The following is an 18097-nucleotide window of genomic DNA, read 5'->3' as shown; positions in this document are numbered from 1 at the left end:
GTTGATGGCCCCACCATCTTCACATTACCCCAAAAGAAAGTACAGAGTCATTTTTGAGATTTCCCTTCTCCTTTGCCCCAATGTCCAAATCAGTAGTCTGCAGTGGAGGCCCTCTCTGTCCTTCCTTCTTCTTCCCTGCTCTGTTCAGGCCTCCTCACCTCTTGGTTATGGCAGGGACTGCTGACTGAGCTGTGTCAGGGTCCCCAGGACCACTCCCAGGACCAGTGATTCACTACAAGGATTCACAGCACTCATTCTTAGTCATATCCACAGCTGGGGTTTATTGCAGGAAAAGACTCATAAAGCAAAAGCAGCAAAAAGTTCAGGGACATGGGGCAAAGTCCAGGTGAGAAAAGGGCAAGCTTCCAAAAGTCTTGGTATGGGCTTACCTTCAGTAACCATTTGCAACAACATGTGTGCAATGTTCTCAGTCAGAGACGCTCATTAGATACTTAGTGCCTAATGAGTGCTAATCGGGTGCTGGTCACATAGGTGCCCTCTGCCTGGCACGTACTAAAAATCTCGGACCCTCTGCGTTAACTCTTCTCTACACAAAAGCCCTCTGTTGCTCACCACTCCATCCAGCCTTTCCTGCTGCTGCTACAGTAACCCTGTCCTGTGTCTCTCAGAAACCTTCCCTTTGGTGACTCCATGCTTGCCCTTCACAGTCTGTCTGAACACAGTCTTCCTTTTGACCTTATTTGCTCCATCATATGGGAGCCATACCAAATTGCTAGCTGAGGGCTTCATACTTCTGTGGCCCTGCCTTTCCCACCCACCTGTGCAAGTCTGAGTCCTACTTACCTTTTCCGGCCCAATTCCAATACAGCTTCTTCCCAAAACCTCTGTGACCCACCTGTCCCAGCGCTGGACCTCCAAACAAGGACAGCTTTCCTCTGATCTACGCAAACCATTTCTCTACCCTTTCTTTTGGTTCTTGTTATCATCTACTTTGTATTTTAATTGTTTAATTGCAACTTTTCTCTCCCTACTTGTTACCAATTTGGGAGAAAAGAGACCCTGGTTCATCTTTATGTCTCCATTAATGCCAAAGAAACCTCTGGTTCCTAAGTGAGCCTCTGTACGTATTTGTGGATTGAATTCCTAGATGCTGTGCGGAGTCTTACTTAGTTCAGTTGCCAAGAGTGGCCCTCGAACTTGTCCCGGTTTTGGCTGAAGTTTTCTCTGGGGACCTAGGGTAATTTAGTCCCAGAGTACAGTTACCCAGGGAGGGCAGCTGTATGAACTAAGGGGCTAATAGCACAGGGTTTGGAGACAGACAGTTCTGATCTAGGTTCCATACTCTGCCCTCAGAAGCTCTGAGACGAGGTTGGCCTCACGCAGCCGCAGGGCCCTCATTCCTAAAATGAGAATAATAGCTCTGTGAGAATTAAATAAGAAAATAGGAAGCACCATGTCAAGCACATTACCCAGCTCAACAAGACTTAAATTTTTTTTTTTTTTTTTTGTATTTTTCTGAAGCTGGAAACGGGGAGAGACAGTCAGACTCCCGCATGCGCCTGACCGGGATTCACCCGGCGTGCCCACCAGGGGCGACGCTCTGCCCACCAGGAGGCGATGCTCTGCCCCTCCGGGGCATCACTCTGCCGCGACCAGAGCCACTCTAGCGCCTGGGGCAGAGGCCAAGGAGCCATCCCCAGCACCCGGGCCATCTTTGCTCCAATGGAGCCTTGGCTGCGGGAGGGGAAGAGAGAGACAGAGAGGAAGGAGGGGGGGGGGGTGGAGAAACAGATGCGCGCTTCTCCTATGTGCCCTGGCTGGGAATCGAACCCGGGTCCCCCACACGCCAGGCCGACGCTCTACCGCTGAGCCAACGGGCCAGGGCCAGACTTAAATTTTTTATTACACACTCTCTTTTACCAGGAACCAGCTCTCTTTGTAATAGCCATGTCTTCCACTGATTTTACGTCTTTGTTTTGTTTTCGTTTTGTTTTTTAATTAGTTGGATCTACACGAGCGAAAAAGATTTGAATGGGAGTAGCCACTGGGGAATGATTGCAACTTACAGTGGAGCTGGCTATTACCTGGATTTATCAAGAACAAGAGAGGAAACAGCTGCTCAGATTGCTAGCCTCAAGAAAAATGTCTGGCTGGACCGAGGGACCAGGGCAACTTTTATTGACTTTTCCGTGTACAACGCCAACATTAACCTGTTCTGTGTGATCAGGTGTGTACTGAGGCACTCAGCTCTCCCATGTCCATGTATTTGTATGTACACCCAATCTGGAGATAGGCTAGAAACCATTGCCTGCTGGTGGCTAAATGAGAGTGTCACGTGTCAGAGCTGATAGCAAGGGAGGGTTGAAAACTGAAGGCTTATTGGGATGAGGATATTAGGGGCAAGGGAGTTAAAATCTTGGACTATACCATTATAGTCCAGGGTAAGTCTGGACCAAGTTCATCCCCAAAGCACTGTTTCACTAACATCTATTTTTACTCCTAATGAGGCTGATCAGTGCCTTATGCTCCATTACATGGTCCCCAACCATTGTCTTGACTCATTTCTCTGAGTTTCTCGATCTCATATGATTCCCCTATTATTAGAACAAAGGCACAGTCGTCACGGTTTAATAGGATAGATACCCAGGTACCTGCTCATACCCAAGATTCACCCAAGACACATAAAGTAGCTTCTACAGATCCTGTGGTGTTGCCATCATAACCACTCAGGTTACAGTGAGGAAACTGACAGACATCCCACTAGCTTGTCTGGGGTCTCTTGTTCATTCATTCATTATTCATTTATTTAGCAAACATTTATTTGACATTTAATATGGTGCCAGTCACTGTGCTAGGCTCTTAGGACATATCAATGACCAAGATGAGATCCCTGCCCTTGCAGAGATTACATTCAGCCAGGAAAAGAAGATAATAGACAGTTAACACTAAACAAAAGAAACTAATTAAATCATGTATTAGAAGGTATTATGTCCTATAAAAAATAAAGTAGAATAGGCAAGAGTGTCTGGAGTTCACCTACTTTAATCATCCTTGTGAATATGTCACCAACCCCCAAACATTGCCAACACGAATTAGCTGCATGTATATTAACTCACCTAATAAGAAGGATAAATTCTCATAATATCCTTATTTTGTGATCATTTTTGAGGCTAAATTTAGCTGTGGACAGTGGATTTTCCCAGTCCTTGTATCTAAAAACTTTTGAAGAAAGTAATATCACATTAAAATCAATAGAAATGAATGAAAATCTATTGCAGTTATTGTTGAACATTTTAATGATTCCAGCAAGGATAGGAAGAAGATAGAAACAGGCAGGCAATTCTGATTAACTTTAGAGGAAATATCTATTTATATAGAAGGTCTTGAGTATGTCTCTCACTTCCTCCCCATACTTTAAGAGTGAACATTGTCAATGCAGTTACTCCATTTCCCTGCAATGTTGTATAGGTTTCTGGAAGGAATGGACAGAGGTCAGGCAAGGCATGCCTGAGAGAGGACTTGGCAAAGAGGCTACTTCCTGCACTTGTGAGCTTGCACTGCGACTGCCACTAGACTCTTCATTTCAGGATTGCTCTCCTGAATTTTGGGTTCTCAGCCATTCTATCCAATACTTCAAAGAGTCAAGGAAAAAACAGGAGCCTGACAGTATAAAGAGGAAGGAAAAATTTTCACATTTCCATGACCAATTCTATCTGCTATAGCCCCTGCCTGTTCTTGATTATTGCTCATGTGTGAGTCCTAGATACCAAGTTCTAGATGTTAGTACCCATCCTATAATGGGAGAAATGGTTATGCCTAATAGCTGACTGAAAGGAAGCTTTACAAATAAGGAGATAGAGATTCTATTTCTAGTTTGGTAGAGAAACTGTACCATTCACTGAATCATTTAGTTTTCTCAATGTCACACCTGCAAAAGGAAAATTTGGTAAGAAACATCCTCCGTTTATGTTACCGCTAAAGATCAATGCCATCAGTAGAAATGGGGAAAAAAGTATGTTACTGTTTCTGACAATCAGACATTTACTGAGCACCTATTAACTGTAAGGCTCTGGGAAAAGTAGCAAAGAGTACCCCCAGGGTAAATAATTCAATGCTAGTTAAGTGTTATCAAATGAATCAATGAAAAACTTAGTCTCTATCTTTATATATGTGCAAAACATTTGATTCTCAACCAGAGCATACATGTTTTGAGTACATGACTTAAATTTCTTATGCTCTTTATTGCCTAGTAGAATAGCTTACATTTAATAAAAGACCTAGAAAGGCGTGTTTGTTGATTAACTTCTACATTAACAAAAAGAAAAAAATGTATACAACATTTTCAAAGTATAAATACAAGAGAAGTAAAGGGGAGACTGAGGAGTAATAATCTCTTTGGTCTAAGAGGCCTTGGGAAATCTTGTTCCTTTTTTTACATAAAATTCTACAAGTATAGAGTCACTGGCTTTGATTAAAAATGTTTTGTCACTAGTTTGGGGTGATGTGTGGTTGTAATTTTATTACCTTACCATGCAGGGACAGAATAGATGGACGTCCTGTCCTGGACGCATCCATATGTTGTTATTGTTACTGTTTTAATTGTTCTTATTACAATGCAGGTTATTGGTTGAATTCCCAGCAACAGGCGGTGTGATTCCATCTTGGCAGTTTCAGCCTGTAAAGCTGATCCGATATGTCACAACTTTTGATTTCTTCCTGGCAGCCTGTGAGATCATCTTTTGTTTCTTTATCCTTTACTACGTGGTGGAAGAGATACTGGAAATTCGCATCCACAAGCTGCACTATTTCAGGAGTTTCTGGAATTGTCTGGATGTCACGATTGTTGTGGTAGGTTCAAGGACAACATCAGACTCCCTACTCTGTTATGAAAACATGTTAATTAGAGTCTTTGCCTCCTCAGCATTGTGAACCTTGATATTCCTGAAGGAGAATCTGAAACTTCTCTGTTACATCAACTCCAGTGTCTTTTCTCATTTTGCATGAATAACCCTTCTGAATACGAAAGAGGCCTTTACAATACACTCTCAGTTAGCCACACTATAACAAATATAACAGTAATTTATGTTTGCTTTTGCCGTGCCACATGAGAGGTGCCACATGAGGGGAGAAAACAATGTTTTATGTTGTTGATTCTGTTTTTTGCTAATGATATTTTTCTTCGACTGCTAGTAAAAACTAGTGTATATTTTTCTGTGCATCTGTAAAATTACAACAAGAAGAAATACTTTGAAATATTTTGGGTGATAGAGAAAACCACCCAGCAGTTTAAAGTTTTCTGCAAATAGATCACAGTGTACAAACTCTATGGCCAGCGAGGTTTTCTCTGTGAGGAGCAAGAAAGCGTAAGAGTTATGACAGAGTCAAGGCTATGAAACATGTAGATTCCCCTGCTTACCCTTGACTCTATAACTTCTAACACTTTGTTCAAGATGGTTTCCCTTCAGCCTCATCTCAACCACTTCTTTCCAGAAGCCTCAGTGTAAAAATGTATTTTTTCAAGCTTTTCTCCCTTCAACAATAACAATCTATTGCTAAGCACTATTCTACAGTTGAGCATGTTTAATTGTCACATGCTTAAAAGTTGCATAGCAGAGATGCCTCTCTAGTAGCTGATGCATTATTCTAGGAAATCTAGTAGCTGATGCATTATTCTCTTATCATTCTCTCTTCTAGTATTCCACTTCCTGATCGTTATTCTTCCCCCACAATCAGAAATGTGTTTGTGAAGCGTATACATTGTCATTATCAAATCATCAGTAGACTTAGTTGGTAAAAATATAGAAACTATGTTATTGACTGTTATTAATATGTTTATATATATTATTAAATGTAAAAAATGTGTCATTCATATATGAATTAAAAATACTTAAGACAAAAGGAACTATATAGGTATATTACATGGCAATAACAATATTGACAGGAGCAATAAAAATAATAATTGCTAACACTTTAGAAACTGTCTGTGTACGTCACAGTTCCAAGTGCTTTTTCTATACAGAAGTTCATTTAATCCTCACAATAACTGTCTTAACCACTCTGCCTCTGCCTCGTAAGTCACGCAGGTGTGTACTTCAGAAAGAGCTTCTACCAAAAATAGAAATGTGTGTAGAACACGGTGTGGAACTGACCTGACCCTGATACAGTTATTGATAGAAGGGCATCCCTTCTCTCTCAGTGGTCGTGCAATGTCACACAGTTGCTATAGGTAAACTTTTGGTCCCCAAATTCTCAATGGACCAATAATGAACAGAGTTACCAAAAAAAAAAAAAATTGCCGTACTCAAGGAGACTGGAAAGGTGATGATACTAGAAATAATGTTTCAAAATATTTCTATACTGTGTGATAGCTGACTTCAGTCCATCTACATTAAAAAATGATTTTAGACTGAAACCTATATAATTTTATTAACCAATGTCATACCAATAAATTCAATAAAAATTTTTTAAAATTAAAATGCCATGTTGGCTTTCCCTGATTTCATGTAGAAAAAGGTAGACATAAGACCTGTGGTGGCGCAGTGGATAAAGCATCGACCTGGAAATGCTGAGGTCGCTGGTTCGAAACCCTGGGCTTGCCTGGTCAAGGCACATATGGGAGTTGATGCTTCCAGTCCTCCCCCCTTCTCTCTCTCTGTCTCTCCTCTCTCTCTCTCTCTCACTTTCTCTCCCTCTCCTCTCTAAAATGAATAAATTAAAAAAAACTTTTTTTTTAAAGAAAAAAGTAGATGTAAAATGCAAAAATGAACTTCAAAACAATTTAAAAAAATTTTTCTAGAAAACAATTATTGTTTGGAACTCTAAAGATGCAAAACCTATTGATTTGGCTTATATGAATATATATATTTATATCCAGGTCATTGAAGATAATGATAAAAAGGTGCGTGTTATTTTATCCTAATTAATAAGTCTTTTTTTAATTGAATTGCCTAACTATCAGTATAAGACTAATCAGTGTCATTCAGCTCTTTTAATTATGTATACCTGTCACTGAGAGCTTTGATGACACACCCTAATTTATTTATTTATAAAGTGTCTGTGTGTGCATGTGCATATGTACTGGTATAACAGATATATTTGTAAAAACTTTTAAAGCTTGCTTCACTGTGCTCTGGTTCTCATTTTTCTTAACTCTTAGTACTTTCAAGACAACAATATAAACAGTGTGCTTTTAAAAAGAACAAGGAAGGGCTATTGGAATCTCACTTCTTCAAAACCTTTCCTGACCCAGTGGAAGTTAGTAAGGGTAAGCTTTCTGCTTATCCCCCGAAACATGCCCTGGGTTCCATAAGAGCTTTAACCTCTGAAAGAAGCAGAGGCTGTTTTGTTCTATCTGGCCCAAATTTGCTTACTTGACTTTTAAAAAGTCCAATTGAAACTTGAGAAGAAATGATATCCTAAACATAAGTTTAACATCTTGGAATCACTTTGAAATTGTTTCCTCAATTTTCATTTTTTCTCTAAGCCTTGCTTTGGTCAACCTATAGTCCTAAGCAGTAGCAGAATTACTGAAACAAGAAAGCCTGTTAAAAAGTCTGAATTCAGCCTGACCAGGTGGTGGCGCAGTGGATGGAGTGTTGGACTGGGATGCAGGGGACCCAGGTTCAAGACCTCGAGGTCGCCAGCTTGAGCGCAGGCTCATCTGATTTGGGCAAAAAGCTCACCAGCTTGGACCCAAGGTCGCTGGCTCCAGCAAGGGGTTACTCGGTATGCTGAAGGCCTGCGGTCAAGGCACATATGAGAAAGCAATCAATGAACAACTAAGGTGTTGCAATGTGCAATGAAAAACTAATGATTGATGCTTCTCATCTCTCTCTGTTCCTGTCTGTCCGTCCCTGTCTATCCCTCTCTCTGACTCTCTGTCTCTGTTAAAAAAAAAAAAAAGTCTGAATTCAAATACTTTTGTTGAGTGGTAGGTTTCACATGGTGAAAATGATTTATTCATGAGTTATTTTCTGAGCACCTGCTATGCATCTAGGCATTGGGGATATAGGAATGAACAAAACAACCAGAACCCATGCCCTCATGAGGCTCATATTATGGTAAACAAGGATGAGAATCCCAAGGAAAACTCAGGAGAGACGTAACAATCAAAGGCTCACAAAATCTCTTTATCTCTTTTCTCCCATTTCTTACTTTAAAGGAAAAGGCTTAAAGAAATTTAGTGTATTGATATGATATCAATATTGTATAAATGACTATATATTCCATATTTTTATAAACATCTGTCCTGTGCAGAGTGAAAACAACTGGAATGGAGAACAAATTTTACTGAGTGTTGAATAAAGGGTTATTGTTGGATTCGGTCAGTCAGCACTTCCCTCAGCCTCTTCTTTATCCTTCTCAGCTAAGTCCATGGAGAGAAACAGCCTCAGTGTATTCCAGAGAGCTCAGAGAAAATATTCCTGCAGGACAGAGGTACAAGATTGGCTGTGGAAACCCTTCATAGAGAAGAAAAGGAAGGTGGTGAGGCTGGCTTTTCCAGCAGTTACTGGCAGCCCGGCAGATCTTGCTGTGATAACCCCCTGGGATCGTGCTCTGGGGGGCTCTCCAGAGGGCTAATAAAGTGGTCATTGACCATCATCCATGAGAAGAGAAGGAGGATGGGCAGCAAGGTTACAGCACCTGGCACAGCCCACCTGCCAAGGATCCAGATGCCACATGAAGGCAAGGTGGTTATATGGTTAACCCCTAGCACCTTCCACATATACATGTTAATCTAGTGGTGATGGATGCAAGTTTAGGGCCTAGTGCTCCCTTAGATATGATTTAGAGCCCAGAACAAAGCAGATGTGAAAAGTTGTATAGACGTGAGTAAGGCACCAAAACAGCAAGAAGAAAACCCTTGATCCATGTTTTCCCACTGCAAGCATTCTTGAACCCTCTCTGTCCATCGTCCCTGCCGTTTTTTATGACCAAGCTCATTCTTTCCTCTTATAAGCATCCTTTTAATATGTATTGTTTTACCCTTCACCTTATGTTGTATGTTATCAATTCCTGAGTAGGTTTTTGAATTATTTATCATTATATATTTACTTGGTCTTGAACCAGAGTGTACATTTCTTTTGTGTGTGTGTGTGTGTGACAGAGAGAGAGGGACAGATAGGGACAGACAGACATGAAGGGAGAGAGATGAGAAGCATCAATTCTTCATTGCGGTTCCTTTGTTGTTCATTGATTACTTTCTCATATGTGGCTTGACTGGGGGGCTACAGCAGAGCGAGTGACCCGTTGCTCAAGCCAGTGAACTTGAGCTCAAGCTGGTGAGAATTCAAACCAGATGAGCCTGCACCGAAGCCAGTGACCTCGGGGTTTCAAACCTGGGTCCTCTGTGTCCCAGTCCGACGCTCTATCCACTGCGACATCACCTGGTCAGGCCAGAGTATACATTTCTTGAAGACAGAGTTTGTGCATATACTTCTGTTTGTTCCTCTTGGCCCCTAGCACTGCTGTGTACATAAGCATCCACTGTGTATTGTTAAATAGAGGAAAAAATGGGTGGCTGGAAATAGAAGAAAGACCATAAACAAAAAAAGAAAGCAATATGAAGCAGTGGAAGCAGAAGGGTAGAAAGTGATTTAAATGAGGGTGGCAGAGAAAACAAGTCATTCCTGTTTGAGTTTGACTTTGAAACATGGACACATCTTGTTGGAATCCATGGGAGTCCGAAAAGACCAGAGTAACAGGCTTTATTGAAAGGAAGAAAGGAACCCTGCCGGGCACTTCTCCCAGGGAAGAAGGGCACCAGTTATAGATTATGAGGCGAATTTTATAATGTTTGGGAGAGCCTGAGGGGGTACTGAGTCAAAAGTTCTGGTATGTTCCCTTTTATGGTTTTAGGATTTCCGTTTTCTGGAATACTCCTTTTTGGGGCAGCTTGCCAGCTTCTTGGAATTTCTCTGTCTCAGGGGCGATAGTCCAGTAAGTAAGGGTGAGGTCAGGCAGCCAGGTGGGACAACAAAAGGGCAGTTGGAATTTCATACATCTATCACATCTCTTTCTGTGTGTGTGTGTGTGTGAGAGAGAGAGAGAGAGAGAAAGCACGCACGCATGTGAGTGCACATATGTGCACACATGCACTCATTGGATTTCTATTCCTTACTAAGGAAGTGCAAGCAATATATCATTTTATTTGTTTTATGACGGTGCTCAACACTTTCCATTTGTGTGAATGACTTTTATGAAGTCACTGGGTGAGCAGAATATTGAGCCCTAGAATTAATGCAATAGTGAAGAAAAACTAGTCATTTTAAGATAAGTTATGTATTTCTAAAACACTGTAATAGTATATAAATCTTTTGTTTTCCAGCTCTCAGTGGTAGCAATAGGAATTAACTTGTACAGAACATCAAATCTGGAAGTGCTCTTACAGTTTCTGGAAGATCAAAATACTTTTCCCAACTTTGAACATCTGGCATACTGGCAGATACAGTTCAACAATATAGCTGCTGTCACAGTATTTTTTGTCTGGATTAAGGTAATTTATAAATTCCGTGTTCTGGATTTTTAATAATATTTTTTTTCTTTCTATTAACATGCATCACATGAAATGTTGGAGAAATTTGCCTTTGTGGCCAAACCCAAGTAGCCCACCAGAGCTGCTCCGTTTTTTAAAGTAAAGGAAACTAGTGGGACTCCCTTGACCATTCATCTTGCTGCATGATGCTCCCTGCTGCTTGCTTTCTTGCACAAATGCAGGTTTAATTATAATTAAAATAACTAGTGAATACTCTCCCTCCCAGGATTACACCCCCACCCCGTGCCTTTCCAGTCTGTCTTCTATCCCCTCAGGCACAGTCTAAATACAACCTGTCCCTGTAGGTTTTATTTAAGAGGCGTTTTCAGTTTGTCCACTGGGCTCGGAACCTCAGGCTACTGTGACACAGAGACCGGTTACTCGGATATGGGGCGACTAGCTGAAGGAAAAGGAACTAAGAGAAATGGGGAGAGGCTACTGTTTGGAAATGCTCTGTAGAAAGATTGTCTTTTTTCCAGGGAGAGGCCATAGGGAAGCTTTACCTAGAATTGAGGTTGGGACAGACACCTCTTCCAAGTAGTTCCTTAATCATTTGTTTCCTTCTTTTCGGAAGACATAATGTGCATTTCCATGTATGTGAGGTTAGGACATTTCATCATATACAATAAGCCTTAATTCTGGAGATGCAGGAAATTTCAGTAATTCTGAAGCAGCGACCAGCCTGTCAGCAGTCCAGTTCTGTGATTGTGCCATCCAGACAGTAGTGACTAGCCACAAGTGTCTACCTAAATTTAATTTTTTTTTTTTTGTATTTTTCTGAAGTGAGAAGCAGGGGGGAAGGGTGGCAAACAGAGTTCTGTGTGCACCTGACCGGGATCCACCCAGCATGCCCACCAGGGGGCGATGCTCGACCCCTCTGGGGCGATGAAGCCATTCTAGCACCTGAGGCGGAGGCCATGGAGCCGTCCTCAGCACGCAGGCCAACTTTGCTCCAGTGGAGCCTTGGCTGTGGGAGGGGAAGAGAGAGACAGAGAGGAAGGAGAGGGGGAAGGGTGGAGAAGCAGATGGGTGCTTCTCCTGTGTGCCCTGACTGGGAATCAAACCCTGGATTTCCACACGCTGGGCAGATGGTCTACCGCTGAGCCAACCAGCCAGGGCCTAAATTTTAATTTTAATTAAAGTTACATACAGTTAAACATTCAGTTCCTCAGTCACTTAGCCACATTTTAAGTATACAGTGTCTATATGTAGGGCTGATAGTCGCTTATTGGACAGTGGAAATACAGAACATTTCCATCATCACAGAAAGTACTATTGAATTGTTTTAAATAACCAACAGTTATTTATTATCCTGGCTTGGTATTCACATCTGGAATGCCTGCAGTTGTATCAGAGTGCAGAGGCCTCATCCTGGGTTTCTCATGTATTTTTTTCATTCACATGCTTGTTCAGGAGGAATCATCACTAATGTACCAAAACTTTATCATAAAATAGTAATGATAGGGCCTGACTGGCTGGCTCATTGCAGGTATTGACCTGGTGTGTGGAAGTCCCGGGTTCTATTCTTGGTCAGGGCACACAGGAGAGGTGACCATCTGCTTTTCCACCACTCCCCCTCCCCCTTCTCTCTCTCTTTCTCTTCCCCTCCTGTCCTGTAGCCATAGCTCAAATAGTTTGAGTAATTTGATCCTGGGCACTGAGGATGGCTCCATGGCCTCACCTCAGGTGCTGAAATAGCTTGGTTGCTGAGCAATGGAACAGTGTCCCCAGATGGGCAAAGTATTGCCCTGTAGGGGGCTTGCTAGGTGGATCCTGGTTGGGCACATGCAGGAGTCTATCTCTGCCTTCCTGTCTCCCACCTCTTACTTTAAAAAAAATTGTAATAATAATATCTCATACAAATACTAATAGGCATTGTATTAAATAATGAGGCAACACCATGAAAAATAATTTGGTGTAGCCAGGAACAGTTTGTAAGAGGTCTTTAAGTAAAATTCTGCAGGTTTCCTTTCAATGTGTGCCTCAGTCTGGTGGTTTGTTTAGTGCTTCACTTGTAAATATCCTGGCCCCAAAATTTTAAAAACCATTTTCTCAAATAGGGCTGTGACTCTACTTCTTGATATCTCCCCAGTATTGTTCTATCAAGGCTTCTAGCTAGAGCTGTGAAGGTTGTCATGCCCTCTGGGTAGTGAACTGCTCAACCTGGGCAGACATCCTCAGTGCCTTGTCTACAAAAGTGCTCAGTATGGCTTTGCAGTCAGACAGAGCTGGGTTCAAATCCTGACTACAAGCCCAAGCTGACTCCAGAGATAGACTACCAATATTTTGGTCACTGCTAAGATTTGAGGCAGTTTACTTAAGCCCTCCCCCACAGTGCCTGGTACATGGTTGATGCACAGTAAATGTTGGTTCATAATTGCCATATTTCCTGAAGGTTTGTTTTTTTCTTTTTTCTTTTTTTCACTAGTTGGCATTTGTGGGGATTTTTCTCTCTCTTTTAATCTTTCTTAAGGGAAAAACATCACTAGTCATTTTTTTTTCAAACATAAGAGAAAGTTTATGTAGAAAGTCACAGTTGGAAGAAGTGAGCTGTAGATAAGATGGGCTCAGGAAACAAGTTACAGAGGCAAGCGAAAAGGGGCCTTGGAGCTGAGGAGAGAGCGGGCCAAGGAAAATGCCCCTGAAGGGAAGAAGGGGGACTGGAAATGCATGGTGTGCTCCTGGGAGGGGGAGGGGTCGCTAGTCATTTTAATTATACTTAACTTGTGGTTCTGTGTTTTAATCACATAGAAGTAAACGATGGGAGGGCATGGGCTTTGTTCTATTTACTGCTGTATTCCTAGCTCCAAGAATAGTGACTGGCACATAGTAGATACTCAGCAAATATTATTTTTCCCCATAAACTAAAAATTTATTAAGAGCAAATACTTTTTGATGAGAAAATAGAAATTGCTAAATTTGGGGAAAAAACAAGTCAGTTTTTTTTTTAATTTAGCATATTTTCAGGGTTCATCCATGATGTACATGTATCAAAATTTCATTCCTTTGTAAGGCCAAATAATGCCCCATTGTATGTACATATTACATTTTGTTTACCCATTCATGTGTTGTTATCTTCCCCTTCTTTTACAGCTCTTCAAATTTATCAACTTCAACAGGACCATGAGTCAGCTCTCCACCACCATGTCTCGGTGTGCCAAAGACCTCTTTGGCTTCGCAATTATGTTCTTCATTATTTTCTTAGCATATGCTCAATTGGCATACCTGGTCTTTGGCACTCAGATTGATGACTTCAGTACTTTCCAAGAGTGTATGTAAGTATATATGAAATTAAGCAGAAAAATTTAAGAGCCCTGGCTGGTTGCTCAGTTGGTTAGAGCATCATCTTAGCATGCCAAGGTTGTAGGTTTGATTCCTGGTCAGGGCACATACAAGAATCAACCAATGAATGCATGAATAAATGGAACAACAAATCAGTATTTCTCTTTCACTCCCTCTCTATAAAATCAATCAATCAATAAGTTGAAAAAGAAGATAGATTTAATCGGAGATGTCACTGCCTTATCAAAGATAAAGGATAGATCTAAAAAAAAAGATTAAAAAAAAGATAAAGGATAGATCTTCACAGTTGCTGTTTAACTACCAAGTGTTTAAAAGTAGTTGTTTAAAATGAGAATTAATTCTTTCCTAGAAACATTGACCCATCAATACAAAGATGACTGTACATTCTGAAATGCTGATGCTTAAGATAACAGATATAAAGTAGTAAGACATAGTAAATTAGCTGTAGTAAACCAACACTGTTCCAAAGATCAAAGTCTTCAGGCACCAAATGCAAATGGTAGCTTTTAAAAGACCATTTACCTCTATTCTCATTCCTATTCAGTATTGTTGCCCTAGGTTTTAAACTTCAAATTATTTTCTAAGAAAAAAAAATTAGTATTTTTAATGTTCTAGGAGAAACTCAAACCAGTACAGGAATTTTTAGTCTTTTCCCAAAGTTCTCAAATGTGTATGACATTAAAAACAGGAAAACTAGCCATTATCAGATTTTTGTTCCATTTAGAACAGTTAGTTAGGAAAGGAGATGATCATGATAATGGAAATTACTAGAGCTTTGTGCCTGCAGATCCCTAATTAATGTTGCTGTTTGATGAAAGTCAAGAATGAAAATTTTTTATTAATTAAGACCCAGCATTGGTAACACATGGCAACTCTAGACCCTACTTTGAGAGCATGTCAGAATATTGTATCTCTGAGACATAACAATTTTGGCTGTCCTTCAAAAATCTTATTTTAACAGAAATTTTAAATTCAAGCCCATTGGGACCATTGTAAAAGTTTAGTTACTGTGTTTTATCTAGATTATGTATTAAATTCTTATAGCCTGTTGCTTTATAAGTTATACAATAATAATTATGATTTACTTTATTTTTAACCAAATGGAAATACAGGGAGGGGGTCTTCAGGTTACAACACAGTTCCATTCCCACAACAATGATTTAACCCAAATTTTGATGTAAGTCAAAACACACTCTAGCCTAAGTCATTTACCTATTCTAACACAGTTGTAAAATCATAATCTAGAGCATTAAAACACAACTAAGCCACAGAAAAATGAAAAGGACATAAATAAACTGTACTGTATACATTGTACTGTGTATTTTTCCACTATGCACAACCAAACTGGTTTGCCTACGTAATCCATTAAGTATGACACTGACGGCATAAGCTGAAATGCTCACGTCTCAATTTTTAAGTTTTTATAGGAGTTAGTCTCATCAACTCAAAACATTGTAGGTCAAGACTTGAGGACCCCTGTAATACATTTTACATGGGAGAATATTATTTTTATTCCAGAGAGCTTCAATTGCTCATATAAGTAGCAAGAGTTTTCCAAAGGGACTGACAATTTCCTATTATTTTGACAGCTGTCTACACTGAAAAAAATGTGTCTGTCTGCATGAGTGAAATCATCTTTTAAGAAACATTGTATCAATGCTGAACATTCTTTGTTTTTTATTGTGGTGCTGTGTTTGTTTTGCTTTGTTTTGTTTTTATAGTTTCACTCAATTCCGTATCATTTTGGGCGATATCAACTTTGCAGAGATTGAGGAAGCTAATCGAGTTTTGGGACCAATTTATTTCACTACATTTGTGTTCTTTATGTTCTTCATTCTTTTGGTATGTACGCTTTTATTTAGAGGGAGGTGATTTAAATTTTATAAATCAACATCTTTTCTTTTCTTTACAATTTATTCTCTATTATTTTTTAAAAGACCCAGAAGTAGAAAAATGTAGACATTAGAGATATTTATTTTGCTTCTCTTTGATTTACAGTTTTAAATGTTCACCAAATACCTTTTCCATGGACTTTTATTTCTCCATCTAGCTATAAATAGACAGACAAACATATGTCTGTTCAATGCAAAAAAAAAAAAAAATAGAATCAAGTGCAAATTTATAAAGTTACCTAAAATACTGCCTTGCCTAAAAAAGTAGAATATGCTTACATGCTTTTTTAACAAAAGCATCAGCACTTTCACAGTCTTTGCTAGCATGACTTTGCATTTCTCTCTTTCTTCTTTTCTGCTTAAAAAAAAGAGGAACTGACAAAGCAAATTAGATTCAGGATGTCAAGAGTAATATTGGAATGAATTATCACTTGTCAAGGTTAAGATACTTTGTTTTCACTTATTCATAGTTAGCAAGATTGCCTACAAAGAATATTCGTATTTTAAATATAAAGCTAAATCTAACAATGTATGGGAATTGCTTTAAAAATTATTTTCAAAAGTATTTTTTATTCTCTTGATTTGGTACCAATTACCATTTTTTATATTTAGCCTTAAGTTAATTAAGTTTTTTTAAAGGCATTTTGTTCTTCATCCTAACATTTATATATTTATTTGTCCACTCCACTGAGAAAGTATTAAATTAAGTTAGCTTAACCTAGACACTGGATATCTTTTCATTTAAACACGAACACTTAAGAATTCCTTACATTGGCCACCACCTTAAGAAAACAACAAAACTGTTTCCGTTTTCAATGGATTTTATAACGATTCTTTGTATAAAATTTAGTATGTCAGTGTAAGATCTTCAGAGCTGATCCAGGTATTAAGTACTCAACTGTATGGTATTTACTGAGTGAGAATTAGATGTATTTTAATAAGACTGAAGAGTCAGGAATATTGTGCAAGTTCATTTATATCTTGCTGTATGCATGTATCATAATTACTTTCACTTGAGCCTCCTAAGGTTCTTTTTCCTATCATATATGATACTAAAACAGAAAAATTGGAAAAAGTAAGCCTTTTTTACTTTCTAATATTGGTAGTGCTTTGAATGCTGGAGCGTCGGAATCCCTGAATCTCTGCTAAGAAAACAAAAACCAGGAATTCAGAGGTCTGCAGTGAGTGACCCATAGTTGACTTCGGGCCACCTAAATTTTCTTTGTATGCCAGTCAGCTAAGTGAGCGACACAATGGTGGCAATTTGAAATGCTCAATGTGGACTTATTTGAATGTTGTCCTCTAGTAGACAGCACCTTCTAAATTATTCAGTCATTTGATCAGATCAATCCCTAGGACAGGAAGAGAAGATCTTCGTTTGTGTCTTTATACTAAAATGATTTTTTGTACTACTGCACAACAAGGAGTTGCTCTCTCTCCACCCCACCTCACCCCCAGAGAGAGAGAGGAGGCCACTGTCAATACAAATGCAACCTTTTTTTTTTTTTTAAATGAAAATGACAAGCTAAGTGCAGTGTTGGCCACTTTTCTGAAATGACTGCCAGGTGTTAATTCACTGCCCCTACTTAACAAGAAGCCACATTGGTGTGAGGTGGCTCAGCTGAGGCGGGAAGCTAAAGCCCCATCATCACCGGGAAAGACCCTGATTGCAGACATTCATCCCACAACAGAGTGACCCTTGTAAGACAGGATGGAGAGAAGGAGAGAGAACTTCCTCTCCCCACTACTTCAAGAGCCTTTCCCAGCCACTTTCCAGTTTTTGAAATCTCTTCAGAGGACGCATACTTTAATCCATTTCAACTAATACATTTGCAGGCATTAGGTAACAGCCATTTGAAAACAAAAATAAAGCATTAGATGCCTGGATTGAGAGGGAGAGTTGGGAGATACTACTCTGACTACAACTGCCTGCCCTTGGAATTGAGTATTATGCCAGGAATTTATGTGTATTCTAGATTTTATTCTCATTTCTGATGCAGGATCTTAAACAATATTCCTCCTTAATTCATAACAATCTAGTAACTCATTAAAATCCATTAGAGTAATAGAGCTCTCATTTGTTCATTTATTAATTGTTCAATAAATATTTACAGACACAGTGCATTCCAGGCAATGTGATGGATACTGGGAATGGAGTGGTGAGGAAAATAAAGCCCAATCCCGCCCTCATGAAGAGTCCATAAATTTGTATGTAGGGAAAGCAGACATAATCAGATATACAACTCTATGGTTACAACCCATAGATAAGTGCTGAAAAGGAAAAATAAAGGAAAAGCATGTTAAGAAACACCCAGTCAGTTGAGTACAGTTGCTTCCAGAAAATCTATTGGAAACAGGTCTTGGAAATATAAACTATTATACTGGGAAGGGAAAAGTCAGGAAAATG

At 39.6% G+C, this 18097-nt stretch overlaps 1 protein-coding gene across 1 annotated transcript in view; it reads left to right on the top strand.

The window, feature by feature from the left end:
* The window catches only part of PKD2 (polycystin 2, transient receptor potential cation channel), a 65278-nt gene that overhangs the window by 26145 nt on the left and 21036 nt on the right, over positions 1-18097 (top strand). The window contains exons 5-9 of the mRNA XM_066279257.1: positions 1964-2188; positions 4581-4809; positions 10289-10456; positions 13589-13770; positions 15520-15640. Of these exons, the coding sequence (XP_066135354.1) occupies positions 1964-2188; positions 4581-4809; positions 10289-10456; positions 13589-13770; positions 15520-15640 (925 nt within the window). The remainder of the gene's footprint in view (positions 1-1963; positions 2189-4580; positions 4810-10288; positions 10457-13588; positions 13771-15519; positions 15641-18097) is intronic.

This window comes from Saccopteryx bilineata, chromosome 5 (genome assembly GCF_036850765.1).
Source record: "Saccopteryx bilineata isolate mSacBil1 chromosome 5, mSacBil1_pri_phased_curated, whole genome shotgun sequence".
Classification (NCBI taxonomy): Eukaryota; Metazoa; Chordata; class Mammalia; order Chiroptera; family Emballonuridae; genus Saccopteryx; species Saccopteryx bilineata.
Note: the sequence above shows the minus strand (reverse complement) of the source record. Positions and strands in the feature narration are given on the sequence as shown.